A 19,665-nucleotide genomic window follows, 5' to 3' on the forward strand; every position below is an offset into this window, starting at 1 on the left:
ATTTCTTCTTCTCTCTTTTGGCTGCATCTTCTAAGTTACCTTTTCTAGCTCTTTCTTTCACTATCCTTTAAAGTTTTGCGCCATCTTTTCTTCCCAGTTCTGTGCTGTCATCTTAGGTGATTTCACATGGCAGCCACAGTGATTTCTCTTTTTGTCATTCAACAAATCAACAAGCATTTGTTGAGCACCTAATGCATGTACAAAAGGGAGGTGGTTAGAAGGAGAGCTTGTATTCTAATGAAATGATTTCCTCCCTCCCTCAGTGCAAGAGAACTTTTTTTTTCTGACCAATTTGAGAGGAAGTTGCTGACATGATGTTCTATCACCACAGATACTTTAATCTGTATTTCCTATAGAAAGGGGCATCATCCTATATAACTATAATACAGTCATCAAAAACAGAAAATTAACATTGATTGATTACTACCATCCAGTCCTTGGATCCCCTTTATGTTTTACTAGTTATTGTAATAATGTCCCTTATAGAAAAAGGATCCAATTCAGGATCACAGATTGCATTAAAATTGATAAGAGTCCTCAGTCACCTTTGATCTGGAATACTTACTTGATTTTTCCTTGACATTCATGACCTTGACACTTTTGAAGATCACAGGCCAATTATTTTATAGAATGTTCATTGTTGTTTGCTGTTTTTTCATGTTATACCTATTTGTGTTATGCATGTTACACATAATTTTTCATATTCAAGTTATATGTCTTTTGATAGGAATATCTCAGAAGTAACACAGTATTCTTGTTATTGAATCTTATCAGGTGGCATACAATTTAGATTTTTCCTAACAGAGATACCAGCTAGACTTGTAAAAGCTACTTGTTTTCCTTTGTAACTAATAAGTATTTGTGGGAAGGGCAATTTGGGACCATGGAAGTTATCCTGCTATTCATCAGACTTGCAGTTTATTCATTCATTTAAATCACTATGGACTCATGATTCCCTAATTTATTTATTGGATTATAATCTGCTATCATTATTTACATGTTCATACTGGCCCTGATTTAGCTAGTGGTAGCACCTGCAGGTTGCCTTTTGCGTGCCCCCATCATTCTTGAAACTTTCTTTTCTTTCTGGCTTAAGATGTTCCAGGCTCAATTCATACTTTCCCTGTCCCAAGCCTCAAATCAGCCATTTCTCCAGAGATCCCTGCTTTCTTTTAGCAGAGTATGGGATTTAGAAACCAAGATCTGGATACTACATTACTTAACACTATTCGGTTCTCACTGCTCCCAGGCCCTCTCAGAGTAGACAAGCTAGCACAAGGCCCCCCAGTCCCTAGGCTGCCAACTGGTACCAGTCTGTGGCCTGTTAGGAACCAGGCTGTACAGCAGGTAAGGGTGGGCAAGCCAGCGTTACCGCCTGAGCTGCTCCTCCTGTCAGATCAGCGGCGGCATTAGATTCTCATAGGAGCATGAACCCTATTGTGAACTGCGCGTGCAAGGGATGTTGGTTGCACGCTCCTTATGAGAACCTAATGCCTGATGATCTGAGGTGGAACAGTTTCATCCTGAAACCATCCCCCACAGCCTGGGTCCGTGCAAAATTTGTCTTCCATGAAACCAGTCCCTGGTGCCAAAAAGGTTGGGGACTTGAACTAGGAGATACACATACACATGTACATATTCCCCTCTATACATCTGTATTTCTATATCTCTATGTGTATTGAAAACTGTGAGTTTGTGCTGATACTTCTAGTCCAATACTGTAAGTTTCATTTCATTCTAGTTTCCTTCTTTTCCATGTTTGTAGCTTTCTTCACTGACTAAGAAAAATCTAACTCCTATTATCCTTAATGTATTTAGTTACTTAGATTAATTCCCCTTTTGTGACTGGTTTCCCATTGCTGCTGCAGCTCCCTTTGTCACATGGGTGTTCTCTTTATTCCATGTAGGCTCTGACACCCTGCGCCAGATCACCCTCCTAACACAAGAAATGGATGGTTGTTTCTGGGGGAAAGAAACTGGGTAGCTGGGTGATAGGAATGGAGAGGGATTCTTCAGTTTTGTAACTTTTTTGTACCCTGTTCATTGATTACTTTGTCAAAACCTAAAAATATCTTTGTTCCTATTTATAAATATTTACCTTTTTTCTTTGACTATTTATTGTGGTGATGGTAATTTTCATCAAAATCAGCTATGTTTTTTCTCATTCATACTAGCCCTGAGTTTCGCTCTATGGAGGTACCATCAAATAATGAGAGGAAAATAAGTTTTGAGCTTCAAAAGATGTTGCTAGGTTGTGTGGCTTCCAGATAGTACCATTTAAGGCACCATATCTTCGTATTTGTGTCTTAAAAATAAGGAACCATCCCACTTCTCTTGTCTAACTTCAGAGGAGACACCTGTATCTCTGACTTTTAAAAAGTTTATATTTTTTGTTTTTACGGATATTTCTTGTTATTATGGATAGCCAGAGAGAAGAGCAGGAAGCAGTTAGAAGAATGATATATGTAGGTATACTAAATACATTGTATTCCAAATTGACATAAAAATTCAGCTAAAGTTTCATCATAGAAAAAAAGCTAGAAATTTTGCGCAACTCAATTCATTGTTTATTGAACACCCACAATAAATTATGTACCTAGACATTTTAAGATGAAGTCCTTCAAGGAGCTGTTCACATTTTTGTAAGGATGTGTTTGCGTAGAAGGGAACAAAAGACAAAAAACATGAGAGGTTGTAACAATTATAAGGTAAACAAAGGAGAGCAAAATTCACAGAGGACCTACACCTTGTTGGTTTGGAGGTTTGCTATGGTTTGGATGTGGTTGTACCCACCAAAACTTATGTTGCAGTTTGATCACCAATGTGGCAGTATTGGGAGGTAGGGCCTAGTAAGTGTTTGGGTCACAGGAGTGGATCTCTCATGAATAGATTAATGCCCTCCCACCAGGGTGAGTGAATTATTGTTCTCATGGGAATGGATTAGTTCTCAAGAGAGTATGTTGTTGAAAGGAGTATGGCTTCATTGGTTTCTCCCCTTTGCTTCCTCTTTCACTATGTGATTTATTTATACATGTTTGCTCCTTTTCCACTTACCACCATAAATTGAAGCAGCTTGAAACCCTCAAAAAATGTAGCTGCTCAATCTTGAACTTTCCAGCCACCAGAATCATGAGCCAAATAAACGTTTTTTCTTTGTAAATTATCCAGCCTCAAGTCTTCTGTTATAGCAACACTAAACTGACTAAAGCCCCTGCTATGCTTCCATATAATTTAGCTGAAAATTTTGAGTAAAACAATGTAATAAAAAGCAAATTGATCCTAAGAATTTGGTAAAAATAATAATTTACTCAAAAACACAGAAGTTTTAAATAGTCAATTCATTTTCATATAACTGTTTCTGCTTTCACAAGTTTGAAATAGAAAATATTTATGATATCCTAAATAATCAACAATGGAGGATTGAAATGTTAGAATTACTTAAGTCGTTTTGTTATATGCATTAAAAATGAAAACAGACTAACCTTAACTAGAGAGAACAGGCATACTGGCTTAAAAGGAATAGAAAAACAAATTGTAATCAGAATTGAAAGTCTAGATTATTTTCTTGTATCCTTTACTTTTAAAAAAATCTATAGTTATTATAAATGAGATACAGTCATAGGAGTCCACCCCAAAGAAATGAAAACATTCATCCATACAAAGTCAAAAACATAGATGTTCATAGGAGCATTATCCACAATAGCCACAAACTAGAAATAGTTCACCTGTCTGTCAACTAATAAGTATATAAACAAAATGTGGTATATTCATACAAGGGAATGCTGTTCATCAATAAGAAATAATGAACTACTGATGGCATGCTTCATCATGGATGAATCTCAAAAACACAGAAGGGAGATCGCATATTAATTCCATTTATGTTAATGGCTAGAAAGGCAAATTTATAGAGGCAGAAAACAAATAGTTGTCTAGATTTAGGTGTGGCAGCAGGATTAACTGCAGATAGCTATCAAATAACTTTTTGGGTGATGAAAACATTATAAACTGGATTGTAGCGATGGTTGCACGACTCTGTAAATGTATTAAGATCATTGAATTGTACACTTATGATGGGGTAGATTTCATGTAATTTAAATTATACCTTATTGCAATAAAACTGGTTAACAAAAGAAATGCATAGTCATTGCAGAAAATAGAAAATACTCAAAAGCAAAAAAAAAAAAAAAAAAGAGATTTTAAATGGATCCCTCTCAGTCACCCTAGTCTAGCCTCATATCATTCAAACATTTTCAGTGCACACATGATCTCATTTTTCTTCGAAAGTGGAATCCTATGACATCCACTTGAATATTCCCAAATAAGGAAAGAGCCTCCCAGACAGAAAAAACATTGAAGAAAAACCTAAAGACCAAGGCAAATAGTTACATATCATGGAAATCTGAGAATTTAGTGGAATGGGAATGTAAACTGATCCTTGATTGCAAGTACAAATTGATTTCCCTGATATTTCAGTAGCAAAATTCCAATTAAGGATTTAAAATTTGGTGTAATTTTTGACTTTATTTTTTCTTTTAAACAGTATTTTTCTTAAATTCTAATTATTCTGTTTTTTAAGTTCATTAATCTATAACACTATAATGAGTAAGAAGTTTTTTTTTTTTTTTTAACTTTCCATAAAGGCCTACAGCTGTGAATTCTTTGATTTCAAAATATGGATTTCAGGAGCAGCTTCTTTACTGTGAGTTTGGTTTACATTATATTTAATTAGCTGCTGAATAGACTATTAATGTAAAACTTACTAACTTTAATGTTTTTTCCTCTTTTATTGTTAATGTAACTAAAATATTTCCTGGTTTAAAAAAGTTTCTTTGTATCAAGTTTTATATATGTACCTATCTGTTATACTCACCAAATATTTAATATTGGTTAGCCCTAGAGGAGTATAATGAAAAAAAAGTAAGCATTTATAATAAAAATATATGTCACACACACTCTATTATAAACATGTACATATAGAGATTTAGTTTCTTATGATTTTGCTACATTATCTAATATGAAAGTAAATTGTGTTTCACTAACAATTTTTGCCAAGAGTTGATAGCAATAAAAGTGTATTCTTATTCAAACAGCATATTATCTTGAAAATAACCTTTGTTCATTGTCTATGTTGTTTGTGAAGCTCTTGGGAGGTTTTGAGGGTTTTTTAATGCTTTGCTGAAATAATTTTTAAAAGCGATGATTTTGTCTTTCAACTCAGATTATCTGTGCAAATGTAAGAACTAAAATGAAAAATGGAGAAGAAATATCAAGTATTGAACCAAAAATTAATTTTGACTGTATTTTCAGAATATAAACTTTAAAATTTTTGTTTGACTGATTTAAAATTAAACTGACTTTTTTGGAATCTATATAATTAGGGGTTGGTGTAATTTCATTATAATGTAAAGTTCTTCAAATAATAATTGGTAACTTCACAACTTTGGTCAGAATTTAGAATGGATTTACATTGTACAGTCATACTAAATTGAGGGTCTGTTGAGAAATCTGGACTTTTTTGGTGTATTGTAATTTACTCAGCATTGCAATTTTAAAATTCATGCACAAACTAATTTTTATTTTTGTTACAGACTAATTTTCATTAGCCTTTCTTTTTGCCAATCATCTTTTGAATGTGCTTGCTGATTCACTTAGAAACAGCTCCCTTCCATCTGCTTTTTCCTTTTTAGAGGATTTTAATTTCTAAAACAAAATGTGTAGTTAAATGTTATGATTTAAATAAAAATATAAATTTGGTATTAATGGCAGCACCTTCCACTTCATGGTGGTGGTGACGGTAGTGATATTTAGTTAATATTTATTATTGAGTCTTTATTATATGCCAGCTACCATTCCAAGCAATTTACTTGAATACAACAATTCTATGAGATGATATTGTTATTATCCCCATTTCACAAATACGGAAATAGAGAAATAAGGAAAATGACTTTTCTAGTGTTTCATAGCTAGTAGGTGGCAGAGTTGAGGTTTAGACTTAGTCTGACTCCAGAATTGATCCTCTTAACCAAGGCATTATACTTCTCTTATAGGTAGGGCTGAAATGTCTTACTTCAGTGTAAGCAGTGGAAATGTAATAACTCTTTAAAATGCTCATAGTTTTATTTCACACTACTGATTCTATTATAGTCTAGGTGTCTTGATTTTCTTAAATATTAAAAAATGGAACTTGTTAATACCAATAATTGCATATTACCTGTTCTCGAAGTGTTTTATCATCTGTTTTTAGTAAATCATGAGATAGGTAATGGCATGCTGTGTTTTCGTCAAAATTACTCAAACTAAAAATTTCAGTGTTAATATTAACTAGTTTGAGTTACAAGTTCAACACCTTTAGCTAGTTGCCAAAATGCAAAATTTCCCTGAATTTATGTTTTGAATATTCTCATAAATGGCAGGAAAATTTTGTCTAAAATATACTACCTTTATTTATGCTATTAAACTTCAGATTAGTTTTTTAAGGTTAAGAATAAGTAAATTATGAAATAATAAAGTATTTTACTTTTTAAGATTTATACCTGCTCTGATTTATTTGTATTCATGTGGGTTTGTTTTAAGCTGTGCTTGAGGAACTTGTTAATAGCGGACGCTTACGAGGTACTGTGGTTGGTGGGAGACAGGATAAAGCTGTGTTTGTCCCTGACATCTACTCCAGGACACAGAGTACTTGGGTGGATTCCTTTTTCAGGCAGAATGGCTATCTAGGTAACTTTATTATTTCTTTAAAACTAAAATTTCTTTTCAACACTAAACTCATTCTTTGAAAGTATTATACTAACCCTAGAGTCCTCCTTTGATCTGTGGGTTATATTAAAAATAATAATAAATAAAAATTTAAAAATAGGAACCTTAGAGTCTACATACATTGTCCTCTATGATCAGAAGATTATAATGGTTCCCTTTGAGTGTAAAAGTAATCACACTGCGAGTTTCTGTGGGTCTTGGAACTGAGTTTAGTTCTATAGTTACTGAACAATTATAATGTAAAAAGGCTAAAAGCTGGTACTGATTGCTGCCAGTCTTCCAGTTACATTTATTAAGATGGCACTATAAACTTAAAAGTATTTTTTAATTCATAAAAGTAATTATTGTATCTTACATTTTGTGAAGTTGCTTAGTTTTTCAGATATATCATCTTAGAAATATTTTGTTGACTATCAGATTTACGATGTGTATTTTTATTAGTTACCTAATACTTTGGAAACATTGAAGTTATTCTAAATTCTTTGTCTGAAGTTCTACTGTCATCTGGAAAAATTGGACTGAATTTAGTTATTAAAACAATTAGCATATATATACATAGCTTACTTAGTTTGATCAATTTTATAATTCAAGTCAAACTGTATAACAGATTAATTCCTCAGTAATAAACCTGTAAGTCCTTACTATATAAATAATTTAAACTTATGGTAGAATACTGGCTTTTCCTTATGTGTTCTTGACTTCCTGAGATGTACTTTTCCATTTTTTTCAGTTATAATCATGGATTCGAACTTTGTTATAACTAGTTTTCTTAAGCATGATTATTTGGGGTGGAGTTAGAGGAGTTAAGAAGGTAGATATCTCTAATAACTTTATTGGCTATAACTTTAAGTCTTTATTTTTCACTTTTGTCTTACATGTAATTGACGGTTCTAATCCAACTTTGTGATGTATTTGTAGAATTTGATGCTTTGTCCAGACTTGGAATCCCAGATGCTGTAAGCTACATAAAGAAAAGATATAAGACTACACAACTCTTGTTTTTGAAAGCAGCTTGTGTTGGTCAAGGACTTGTGGATCAAGTGGAAGCATCAGTAGAAGAAGCTATCAGCTCTGGAACATGGGTTGATATTGCAGTATGTTTTATCTTTTCTTCACTTTTCTTTAAACCAATGACAACTGATATTTTACTAATATTTGACCATTTAGAAATTAGGATGCATAAAGGTGGTCTTGGCTTTGGAGGCAAATTCTAATCATTGTTATAACAAAAATAATCTTTATGATTAAAGTCTTTCAAGTGACCTTCTACATGTGGACAGTCAACATCCAGAATCACAAAACAAACAAGTAAACAGTATAACACTCCTGTTAATCCTGATAAAGAATTGATGAGACTTCTCACATCTTTTCCAAGCATTTACAGCTGTACTGGCATCAGGCATCGTGTAGCATTTGTTTATTCCTTATCCATTAATCTCTGCTAATGTATTAACACAAGCTGCCTTGGCACTGAGAGTGTTTACTTCAGTGTTCAATGTTGACCTGCCCTTCAGTATGTCAAAAAGATAAGTGTTGGTAAAGATAAATAAATGAGGCCAATCCATTATTTTCTAGTCGGGCCCAGACCCTCTTTATAAAGCAGGAATTCTCTGTTTTGGATATGAAAGTCCCAAAGATTCCAGATTTAAGTGTTTTTTTTTTTTTTTTCATCTAACAAAACTACCTTCTGTGTGCCAGGCACCGTTCTATTAATACTTGTTGGGGATATGGTAGCCAGACAAGCTTGCTGTCTTTAGGAGGGGAACTTTCATTAGGGAAAGATAGTTAAGGAAAACAGTAAGATAATTTCAGATAGGAGAAAGAGTTATGATAAAATACATTTTGAAGGTTATCAGGACATCCTGGTGGACTGTTTATGACTTTGTGAGAAAAATGAACTATGTGTGCCTTGTAGGTTTCAGTGTTGTTTTGAACAATTGGAGATGTCTGTTAGGCATACAAGTGGGGAAGGTAGGCAATAGAATATATGAATCCAGAGCTCAGAGTGGTGATGAAACCAGAAATATAATTTGGAGGTTATCGGCATAAATATGGTTCCAAAAGCCACTGGACTTAATGAGATCACCTAGAGAGAGCATATATGTATATAGCAGATGGTTTCACTGTATTATATTGCATTTATACTTTATTTGTATTTTGTTTGTAATTCTAGCCTCTGCTCCCCACTTCTTTATCAGTTGAAGATGCTGCCATATTGCTTCAGCAGGTGATGAGGGCATTCAGCAAACAGCCCTCAGCTGTAGTCTTTAGCGACACTGTTGTAGTCAGTGAAAAATTTATGAATGACTGTACAGAACTGTTCCGTGAGCTGATGCACCAGAAAGCTGAAAAGGTATTCCAGATTTCCTTTTAGCTGCTAATCTTAATAATATTTTCAATTTAGAATCATCTAATGTCTTTTGAAAAATGGGATAAGCAAGTGAACACTTGGTATCATTTATTATTTTCCTTTAATGTATCATTCCTTTTTATTTTCTCTCCCAGATTTGTTTTTTCTCTTATTCCCATCAAAACATCTGACTTAAAATTTGGGGAACTGACTTTATAAATTAAAATAACATAAAGGAAATTACACACTTTTCAGTTAGGTTTCCTGAGGTTGGTCCAACTTTAAAACATCAAAATGCACAAAAAACAGTATCTGTAGATATGTACAAATATACAGTGTATTTGTCAATCAATACACAGTATATTTACTCAATCTAGCAGAGCCTCAATAATTTTTCCTATTTGTGGTACACAGACAGGGTAAATTACTGAAGAAAGAAATTTTGTTACCATTTATTAGTTCCTCAGAGCAACTGCTATCAAAGTATTTTGAAATAGAGGTTCTGCCGGGTCTGTGTTAATGACTCTTTAGTTCATGTTTCTAGTTGGCAGCATCATCCCTTATGAAGCCTGCTCTCAAATAGGTAAAATAGGCCCATTTATTTTAAACTGTTAATAAACTCATGAGGGCTTATTAAATATGTAAATAGTTTATATTTAGCTGTTCTCCTTCTAAACTCTTTAATAGTCTAAAAATGAGATAAACTTCTGCATTTAGCCTGATAAGCAGCAGAGAAGATTAAAAAGTATACATGTTTGATGTCAGCAAACCTGAATTTAAAACGTGTATTCTCTGCATGACTTTGGACAAATAGACCTCTAATTTCCTTATCTTTAAAGAAAGGATCATGATGCCTACTATGGAAAGAGTAAATATAAATGAGGGATATATGTAAAATGTCTCTTCCATGTTAACTAGCAGTTAGTAAATGACTCTTATTTTTATTTGGGGTTTTTTACTCAAGTAAAAATTTAACATAGTCATCACTTTCTTCTTCCCTTGGGCTTCGCCCTCTAACCACAAGAATAAATTCAGAAAAAGGTGATTCTGTCACGTGAACTGTCAACATTTTAAGCATTTTTCTTTAGAAAAACAAAAGGGAAATATTATTTTTATCATAAATACATACTTTTGTCACTAGAGATTATAGAACCTTATGCCACCAGAAAGAACCAGTATCCGAACTTGGAAATACTTCATCATTGTTATCATAAACTTTTTGAAAGCAGAGATTATTAAGAATGAGTCCAGAGGGGGGATAAAAGATTATATGACTTAGTGTGCAACTCATATATGGTAATTTGGGTGGGGTAGGGGATGGAGGGTTCATTATCTTCAATAATCTCAAGTATCCAGGTGGCATTGGAATTGGGAGTCTCAAAAAGCGAAGGAGCACGGGGCATCAATTAAGCTGTGGTAAAACCAGCCAGTAACAGCTGGAGAGGATTGCATCTGATTGCAGCTGTGTAATCAGTTGTTAAGTGACAAGATAGGATTTCTCATTAGTTAATAATGGGTACAAAAAAAGTCAAGAGCAGCAAGGGAGGAGATCTATTTTGGGCAAGGAGAAACATTTGCCTTAGAGTGACAGCTCTGAAACAAAGCTCTATAGTTCTTCTAAGCAACAAAACCAAACAAGAATAATTAGTGAGTATATAAACAACTTTTATGCTTTTGGAAATGCTGTGTGTTTTTCCTACCCAAAAAAAAAGCATGTTTTATTTTAGGAAATGAAAAATAATCCTGTGCATTTAATCACCGAAGAAGATCTGAAACAAATCTCCACTTTAGAAAGCATTAGTACATGTAAAAAGGATAAAAAAGATGAGCGAAGAAGGAAAGCAACAGGTAATAAATTGTTAACAAGGAATATTCAAAGATAAGTTTTGTATTTGTTGCAGTGAACTTTGCATTAATCACATTTATTATGCCCTTTGAAAGGCCTTTTATTTTATTGATTTACCTTTAAACAGCTAATATCAACCAAATATTTTGCTGTGTTAAATTTTATATATTAAAATGGAAATACTGGTGATTATGTTTTCTGTTTCGTGAAAACTTAATTTTATCATCATGCTCATCTCTTGTTTTTCCCCATCCTCTGTCTATGTTCCAGCCCAGTAGCCCCTTTTTGTTTTGTTTTGTTTTGTTTTGATTCTTAAACTTGCCAGGGTCATACTCACCTCAAAGCTTTTACACCAACCGTTCCTTTTACCTGGAATGCCCTCTCCCAAACTTTAAGTAACTGGTTTATTCTTTTCATTCAGAGCTCGACTTTAAATGCCACTTCCTTAGAGAGGCCTCCTAACCCTTCGGAAATAGTAGCCACAATCACTCTCTGCCACCTCATTTTGTCAGTTTATTTGCATCACGTTATCACCATGATGTGTTTTATTGTTTGGGAACCGTGTTGATCTCATTTATTGTTGTACTGTTGATACATACCCAAAGCACCACTTGATATATTTTAGGTGTCCTATAAACACACTTATTCTCAATGAAATATTTTTACATTTCTTTTTCTAATCTAAAGTCGCTAGAAATTATTCTAGGTATCACTGGTATGCTTGTAATTTGCAATGGAAAAGTAACATGTATTTCCATAGTTTTTATAGTAGGAACAGTGTTATTAGTGCTTTATTGGAACTGAAGAAATTCAATATTCAACATTTTTCATTAATAAATACACTCCTAATTCTTTGAGATAGTTTATTTCCTCTTCCAAAATCTTTTTCTGTAAAACCTTTCAATGACATTATGAAATTTCTCTATTCTTCCAGGAAAATTAATAAATTACTTAAATAAATCACAGTAATATTCATAGCTATGGATATTTTATCATATATTTGAAAATATAGTTATAAATTTGCCTTACTCAATTGATGACTTATGTCAGTATAACTAGTCTATTTAATATTTTATTTCTTATTAAAAGTTAAGGGTCATTTGATGTTTTATTTTCAGTGATAATGCTATTGTATTATAATTAATTACAGTGTGTGGAATCATGTCAGTCATGAATGTTCCCCCCCATAGGAAACTTATTGTCAAATATAAAAAGCGTGTTCACTTTAGACTTAACGCTTTTGAAAATAGAATTTTTTTATTATAAAAACAAGGGAAAAATAAATTAATAGAAGTTTAATTCTAGGATATGATGAAATCTAAGGCAAATCTATTTAGAATTTAGAAAAAGATCTTTAGTAATCACCTTATTTTATTAAAAAGACTAATCTTTTACTTATTTTGAAGTAATATAATACAGTCGTAATATGTTCAATGGCTTAAACCCATTATCAGTATTCCATTTTGTAAAGTAGATATTTTACATGTCAATATCAAAGAGCAGGGAAATGCTGAAGTAGTATTTTTTATTTTTATTTACAGTGTTTGCATTTGTTTCATAATTTGTCTTTTTAAGTCTATAGTCAATAGGTAATGATACTTTTATACTTAACCAATTAATATTCATGGTCAACATTTATGAAGCACGTGTTATGTTTCAAGCATTTCTGTAAAGAATATATACGTTAATGACACATAATCCTTGCTCTTCAGAAGTTTATAATCTGGTTGAGTAGCAGATGAATCAGGATGTCTCCTCTAAAAACAGGTGATAATCTTTCAACCAAGAAGGCAAAATAAGAATAATTAAATTTGTGAAGTCTTGTAATAGAAGGTTATTGATGAGGCTGTGGTAACACAGATGAGCAAAGGACGACACATTTCTTTTGGGGAAGGTAGAAGAGGAGGTGAAGGAATGGATTTTTGTTAAGAAAACATTGAGAGTTACAGAAAAGAGGTGATGTTAGAGAAGGAGAAAGAATGCATTTAGAGCAGTCAGGCTATCTAAGTAGATTGCTCAAAAGATTTCATATTTTATTATTAATTTTTTATGTATTGGATTTACTAAACTTTTAATAAGGGAACTCCAAATTTAAAAAGAATCTAAAAGTTTCTTTATGTTGCCTTTATTTTTTCTGCTGTAAAGTTCAATACAACAATATAGTGTCATTATTTTATAAAAATGATGATTTAGTTAGGTAATGCTAATGTCATTTTCCCACCAGAGGGCAGTGGAAGCATGAGAGGAGGAGGTGGGGGCAATGCCAGAGAGTACAAAATTAAAAAAATCAAGAAGAAAGGAAGAAAAGATGATGATAGTGATGATGAATCTCAATCATCCCACACTGGTAGGTAGCTTTTCTTTTCCTTGGTGTATGTCTGATATTTTTAACATATTAAGATGTATATAATTAGATATATATGGTAATACAGGAAGTCCTTGTTTTGCAGTGTTTCAGTGATACAAATTTCAGTTACCACACTTTAGTTAAATCAGTCCAGTAACAACACTGTTGATCTTAAATATTAGATACAAAGATACTTTGGTATATTAACGGAGTATTGTATAAAGAAGTAGCTCTTCAGTTCACAAATCAGTACATAAATAACAGATGCATATCATGATCTGTGACAATCACACCACTTACTGTGTAGTTTGTCAATGATTGGTCACTGCACATTGGTTATTCCTTATGCACAAACAACAAAGCATGTAGCTGTATTGCCTAATTGTCTCCCAGTGATAAACGCTGTGATATTTAACAGAAATGGATAATCAAAAAGAGAGTTGGCCAACAAAGATAAAAGTGTAGCAAATAAATGAAAAGTGGTAACACTGAAAATAAAATTGGAATCAAGCATAAATGGAGTTATAGAGGGAATGGCTGACTGTGGGAATGTTGACACTGCCATTGTTCAAGAAAATGAGGAAAGTGGTTATGACAAAAAGGATGAAAACATCTTAGAGGATGTAAAGTGGGCAAAAACTTCACAGTTCTTGGAGATATTCCAAGACATTGAAAAGGCGAGGGATAAAACATTGGAAGCTGATTCAGAGTTAGAAAGTGGTATGACAATTTATAAGGCATAGGGAAGGTATTTGCTCCATACTGCAAGTTGATTGATAAGAAGAAAGCAAGCACTGTTCAGACTATTCCTGATAAGTATTTTATACAGAAATAAAACACTTTCATTCTCCATGTTCTAATGTGTTAAAAATACAGCATATTAAATTATAAACATTAGTTTTATTTTTCATTTTCCTATATATTTATAACCCAACAGTAAAAGCTTTTAATGTTTACCAAAAATTTTTAAAGGCCACAAAACAATTGTAATTTTTCCTATTGATTATTAAGACAGCTTTGCATGGTTTCACCTTACCATGATCATTTTTATGGTCTTCCGCTGCCATGCAAAACAAGTTATTAGGGTATTTTTGAAAAGTAGACTTTTGCAAATTTAAATAGGAAACATTAATTTTATGTACATTTTACTTTCATAGTAACACCTAACTGGTTGGTTGCTTATATCTAAGAGAGAGAATTAATTATACACATTTTTTTTTATTTTATTATTATACTTTAGGTTTTAGGGTACATGTGCACAATGTGCAGGTTTGTTACATATGTATCCATGTGCCATGTTGGTTTGCTGCACCCATTAACTCGTCATTTAGCATTAGGTATATCTCCTAATGCTGTCCCTCCCCCCCTCCCCCCACCCTACAACAGTCCCTGGAGTGTGATGTTCCCCTTCCCGTGTCCATGAGTTCTCACTGTTCAATTCCCACCTATGAGTGAGAACATGCAGTGTTTGGTTTTTTGCCCTTGCGATAGTTTACTGAGAATGATGGTTTCCAGTTTCATCCATGTCCCTACAAAGGACATGAACTCATCATTTTTTATGGCTGCATAGTATTCCATGGTGTATATGTGCCACATTTTCTTAATCCAGTCTATCGTTGTTGGACATTTGGGTTGGTTCCAAGTCTTTGCTATTGTGAATAGTGCCTCAATAAACATACGTGTGCATGTGTCTTTACAGCAGCATGATTTATAGTCCTTTGGGTATATACCCAGTAATGGGATGGCTGGGTCAAATGGTATTTCTAGTTCTAGATCCCTGAGGAATCACCACACTGACTTCCACAATGGTTGAACTAGTTTACAGTCCCACCAACAGTGTAAAAGTGTTCCTATTTCTCCACATCCTCTCCAGCACCTGTTGTTTCCTGACTTTTTAATGATGGCCATTCTAACTGGTGTGAGATGGTATCTCATTGTGGTTTTGATTTGCATTTCTCTGATGGCCAGTGATGATGAGCATTTTTTCATGTGTTTTTTGGCTGCATAAATGTCTTCTTTTGAGAAGTGTCTGTTCATGTCCTTTGCCCACTTTTTGATGGGGTTGTTTGTTTTTTTCTTGTAAATTTGTTTGAGATCATTGTAGATTCTGGATATTAGCCCTTTGTCAGATGAGTAGGTTGCAAAAATTTTCTCCCATTCTGTAGGTTGCCTGTTCACTCTGATGGTAGTTTCTTTTGCTGTGCAGAAGCTCTTTAGTTTAATTAGATCCCATTTGTCAATTTTGGCTCTTGTTGCCATTGCTTTTGGTGTTTAAGACATGAAGTCCTTGCCCACGCCTATGTCCTGAATGGTATTGCCTAGGTTTTCTTCTAGGGTTTTTATGGTTTTAGGTCTAACATGTAAGTCTTTAATCCATCTTGAATTAATTTTTGTATAAGGGTAAGGAAGGGATCCAGTTTCAGCTTTCTACATAAGTTTTCCCAGCACCATTTATTAAATAGGGAATCCTTTCCCCATTGCTTGTTTTTCTCAGGTTTGTCAAAGATCAGATAGTTGTAGATACGTGGTATTATTTCTGAGGGCTCTGTTCTGTTCCATTGATCTATGTCTCTGTTGTGGTACCAGTACCATGCTGTTTTGGTTACTGTAGCCTTGTAGTAGAGTTTGAAGTCAGGTAGCATGATGCCTCCAGCTTTGTTCTTTTGGCTTAGGATTGACTTGGCGATGCAGGCTCTTTTGTGGTTCCATATGAACTTTAAAGTAGTTTTTTCCAATTCTGTGAAGAAAGTCATTGGTAGCTTGATGGGAATGGCATTGAATCTATAAATTACCTTGGGCAGTATGGCCATTTTCACGATATTGATTCTTCCAACCCATGAGCATGGAATGTTCTTCCATTTGTTTGTACCCTCTTTTATTTCATTGAGCAGTGGTTTGTAGTTCTCCTTGAAGAGGTCCTTCACATCCCTTGTAAGTTGGATTCCTAGGTATTTTATTCTCTTTGAAGCAATTGTGAATGGGAGTTCACTCATGATTTGGCTCTCTGTTTGTCTGTGATTGGTGTACAAGAATGCTTGTGATTTTTGTACATTGATTTTGTATCCTGAGACTTTGCTGAAGTTGCTAATCAGCTTAAGGAGATTTTGGGCTGAGACAATGGGGTTTTCTAGATATACAATCATGTCATCTGCAAACAGGGACAATTTGACTTCCTCTTTTCCTAATTGAATACCCTTTATTTCCTTCTCCTGTCCGATTGCCCTGGCCAGAACTTCTAGCACTGTGTTGAATAGCAGGGGTGAGAGAGGGCATCCCTGTCTTGTGCCAGTTTTCAAAGGGAATGCTTCCAGTTTTTGCCCATTCAGTATGATATTGGCTGTGGGTTTGTCATAGATAGCTCTTATTATTTTGAGATACGTCCCATCAATACCTAATTTATTGAGAGTTTTTAGCATGAAGGGTTGTTGAATTTTGTCAAAGGCCTTTTCTGCATCTATTGAGATAATCATGTGGTTTTTGTCTTTGGTTCTGATTATATGCTGGATTTCATTTATTGATTTGCATATGTTGAACCAGCCTTGCATCTCAGGGATGAAGCCCACTTGATCATGGTGTATAAGCTTTTTGATGTGCTGCTGGATTTGGTTTGCCACTATTTTATTGAGGATTTTTGCATCAATGTTCATCAAGGATATTGGTCTGAAATTCTCTTTTTTGGTTATGTCTCTGCCAGGCTTTGGTATCAGGATGATGCTGGCCTCATAAAATGTGTTAGGGAGGATTCCCTCTTTTTCTATTGATTGGAATAGTTTCAGAAGGAATGGTACCAGTTCTTCCTTGTACCTCTGGTAGAATTCGGCTGTGAATCCATCAGGTCCTGGACTCTAAAAAAAATAATGATAATAATTATATGCATCTTTCTTTTCCTAGACTTGTTAGCGCTTGGCCAAGAAAGTCTACAAGAGACATCTTTTTTTTTCTAATTAAAATTATGATATTTTTAATTTTTCTGTTTAAAAACGGTAAACTTAATGAAACCATGAGACTGCCCTCTTCCTTATCCCCAGCAAAATGAAAATTAAAAAAAAAAAAACTTTAAATGTTAATAGATTGAGATTTATATTCTCCCTCTTTCACAGAATTCATTACATATGGGCTATAGCTGGAAGATGTAGATATCAAGTGATGTGCCTGCAGCTAATAATGTTCTACTTGCTATTTGTAATAGCACAGTTGTTTAAGATTTGTCTTTAAAGTATTCTGAGATAGGTAGAAATAACCGCCGTTCTTCATGTATGTAAAACAATGTTAAAGGAGAAGTATCTTTATAGGAACTACTAGCTTTATCCTTATTTCAAATAGGATTAAGACTATCCATTGTGAATTTTAATTTTTCACTGGTAAATAAATTTTCCTATTGCCCAGGTGTACTAGGCATGTGGGTGAAGAGGCATTACAAAAAAACACTTCTCTAATATCTGTAATCTTAAATAATGGTTAAATGAGGCATGTGATATTCCTTTTGTGAATAGATTATTATTGAAAGGAGCTATAAAAGTAGCAAAACCATTCTACCTTTAAAAATATAATTTCAGTGCTTTTGAAAAAAAATTTGTGTTGTAACCTCTGAAATGGAGAATGAAATTAGATTCTCAGCTAAAATATAGGATCAACTCGGTATGAAAGATTACTGGAAGAAAATATAATTTAATAACTTGTAAAATGCATAAAGGAAGTGAACAGGGAAATCATAGGTCATTTAATGTGAACATTAGGAATGGACAGCAGATCCCAGAAAATAATAGTACTGTCTGTCTACTCTAAAGCTAGCATGTCAACTCCTTAGATTTTTATTTATACTGAAAATTGATTTTTGAGCCATTTTATTTTTATTTCTAAAGTTTTTGCTTTTAGAATCAATAACTTAATTAAGCTAGAAATAATCACTTTTATACCTTTACAATTTCTAATGGAAATATTGTTAGCTTTTTTTTGTCTACAACCCATGCTTTCCTAAGTAAATGGGTAGGCATGACATTTGCACCTTTAACAATTACTTTCATTACAGTAGCTACATACAGATATTCCTTACTATAGACTTATTTTTGTGAGAGCAAAAATAAATTATAGAATTCTGAGATTTTTTTTAATGTGTGCCTTTTCTAAAAGATAAATTTTAGCTTAAACAGTTATTTGAATTGTGATTCACATGATCATAAAGACTTTCCAAAGATCTTATTTAAATTATAAGGATTATTTAATTTCTAATAAATTTATATTTTTATAAAGGAGGAAAAACTGCCCAGTATTCCTTGTTCAATAAAGGTAAATTATTCTTTCCTTAAAAATTTGTTTTGAAATACTTGTTTTGATTTCCAGCTGTTTGTATCATCCAGGTTTAACAAAGGGGAAAACTCTTTATTATTTTCTGATTGACTTGTAGAAAATAATCAGTTTTAAATGAAGTTAGAAAATGATCACATAAGAAATTTTACCACTTCATGATAAAAAACCTTCAACAAACTAGGCATCAAAGGAACATACCTCAGAATAATAAGGGCTACTTAATGACAAACCCACAACCAGCATCATACTGAGTGGAGAAAAATTGATAGAGCCATTAAGAACTGGAACAAGGCAAAGGATGTCTGCTCTCACCACTACTATTCAACATAGTACTAGAAATCCTAGCCAGAGCAGTCAGGCAAGAGAAAGAAATAAAAGCATCCATATTGGAAAAGAGGAAGTCAGATTATCTCTGTTCTCTGATGACATGATTATATACCTAGAAAGCCATAAAGACTCCTCCAAAGACTCCTGGTCTTGATAAACGACTTCAGTAAAATATCAGGATACAAAATCATTATACAAAAATTAGTAGCATTTCTATACATCAGTGTCTTTCAAGCTGAGAACCAAATCAAGAACTCAGTCTTATTTTTAATAGCTACAAAGAAAAAAAAACCTAAGAATACATTTTACCAAAGAAATGGAAGATCTCTAGAAGGGTAACTGCAAAACACTAACACTGATGAAAGAAATCGTAGATGACACAAACAAATAGAAAGACATCCCAGGCTCATGGATTAGAAGAATCAATATTGTTAAAATGACCATACTCCCCAAAGCAATCTACGGATTCAGTGCAATCTTTATCAAAAACGAACATCATTTTTCACAGAATTAGAAAAATACACCCCTAAAGTTGATATGGAAACAAAAGAGAGCCTGAATAGCCAAAGCATCCTAAGCAAAAAGAACAAATATGGAGGCATCATATTGTCTGACTTCAAATTATACTACAAGGCTATAGTAACCGAAACAACATGGTACTGCTAGAAAAATGGACACATAGATCATTGGAACAGAATACACAACCCAGAAATAAAGCCACATACCTAC

At 33.4% G+C, this 19,665-nt stretch overlaps 1 protein-coding gene across 1 annotated transcript in view; it reads left to right on the top strand.

Moving 5' to 3' along the window:
* Positions 1–19,665, top strand: part of UFL1 (UFM1 specific ligase 1) — a 42,544-nt gene that overhangs the window by 8,117 nt on the left and 14,762 nt on the right. The window contains exons 7-12 of the mRNA XM_055259185.2: positions 4,641–4,699; positions 6,574–6,720; positions 7,678–7,853; positions 8,933–9,112; positions 10,837–10,957; positions 13,180–13,302. Coding sequence (XP_055115160.1) covers positions 4,641–4,699; positions 6,574–6,720; positions 7,678–7,853; positions 8,933–9,112; positions 10,837–10,957; positions 13,180–13,302 — 806 coding nt within the window. The remainder of the gene's footprint in view (positions 1–4,640; positions 4,700–6,573; positions 6,721–7,677; positions 7,854–8,932; positions 9,113–10,836; positions 10,958–13,179; positions 13,303–19,665) is intronic.

Source organism: Symphalangus syndactylus, chromosome 2 (genome assembly GCF_028878055.3).
Source record: "Symphalangus syndactylus isolate Jambi chromosome 2, NHGRI_mSymSyn1-v2.1_pri, whole genome shotgun sequence".
Classification (NCBI taxonomy): Eukaryota; Metazoa; Chordata; class Mammalia; order Primates; family Hylobatidae; genus Symphalangus; species Symphalangus syndactylus.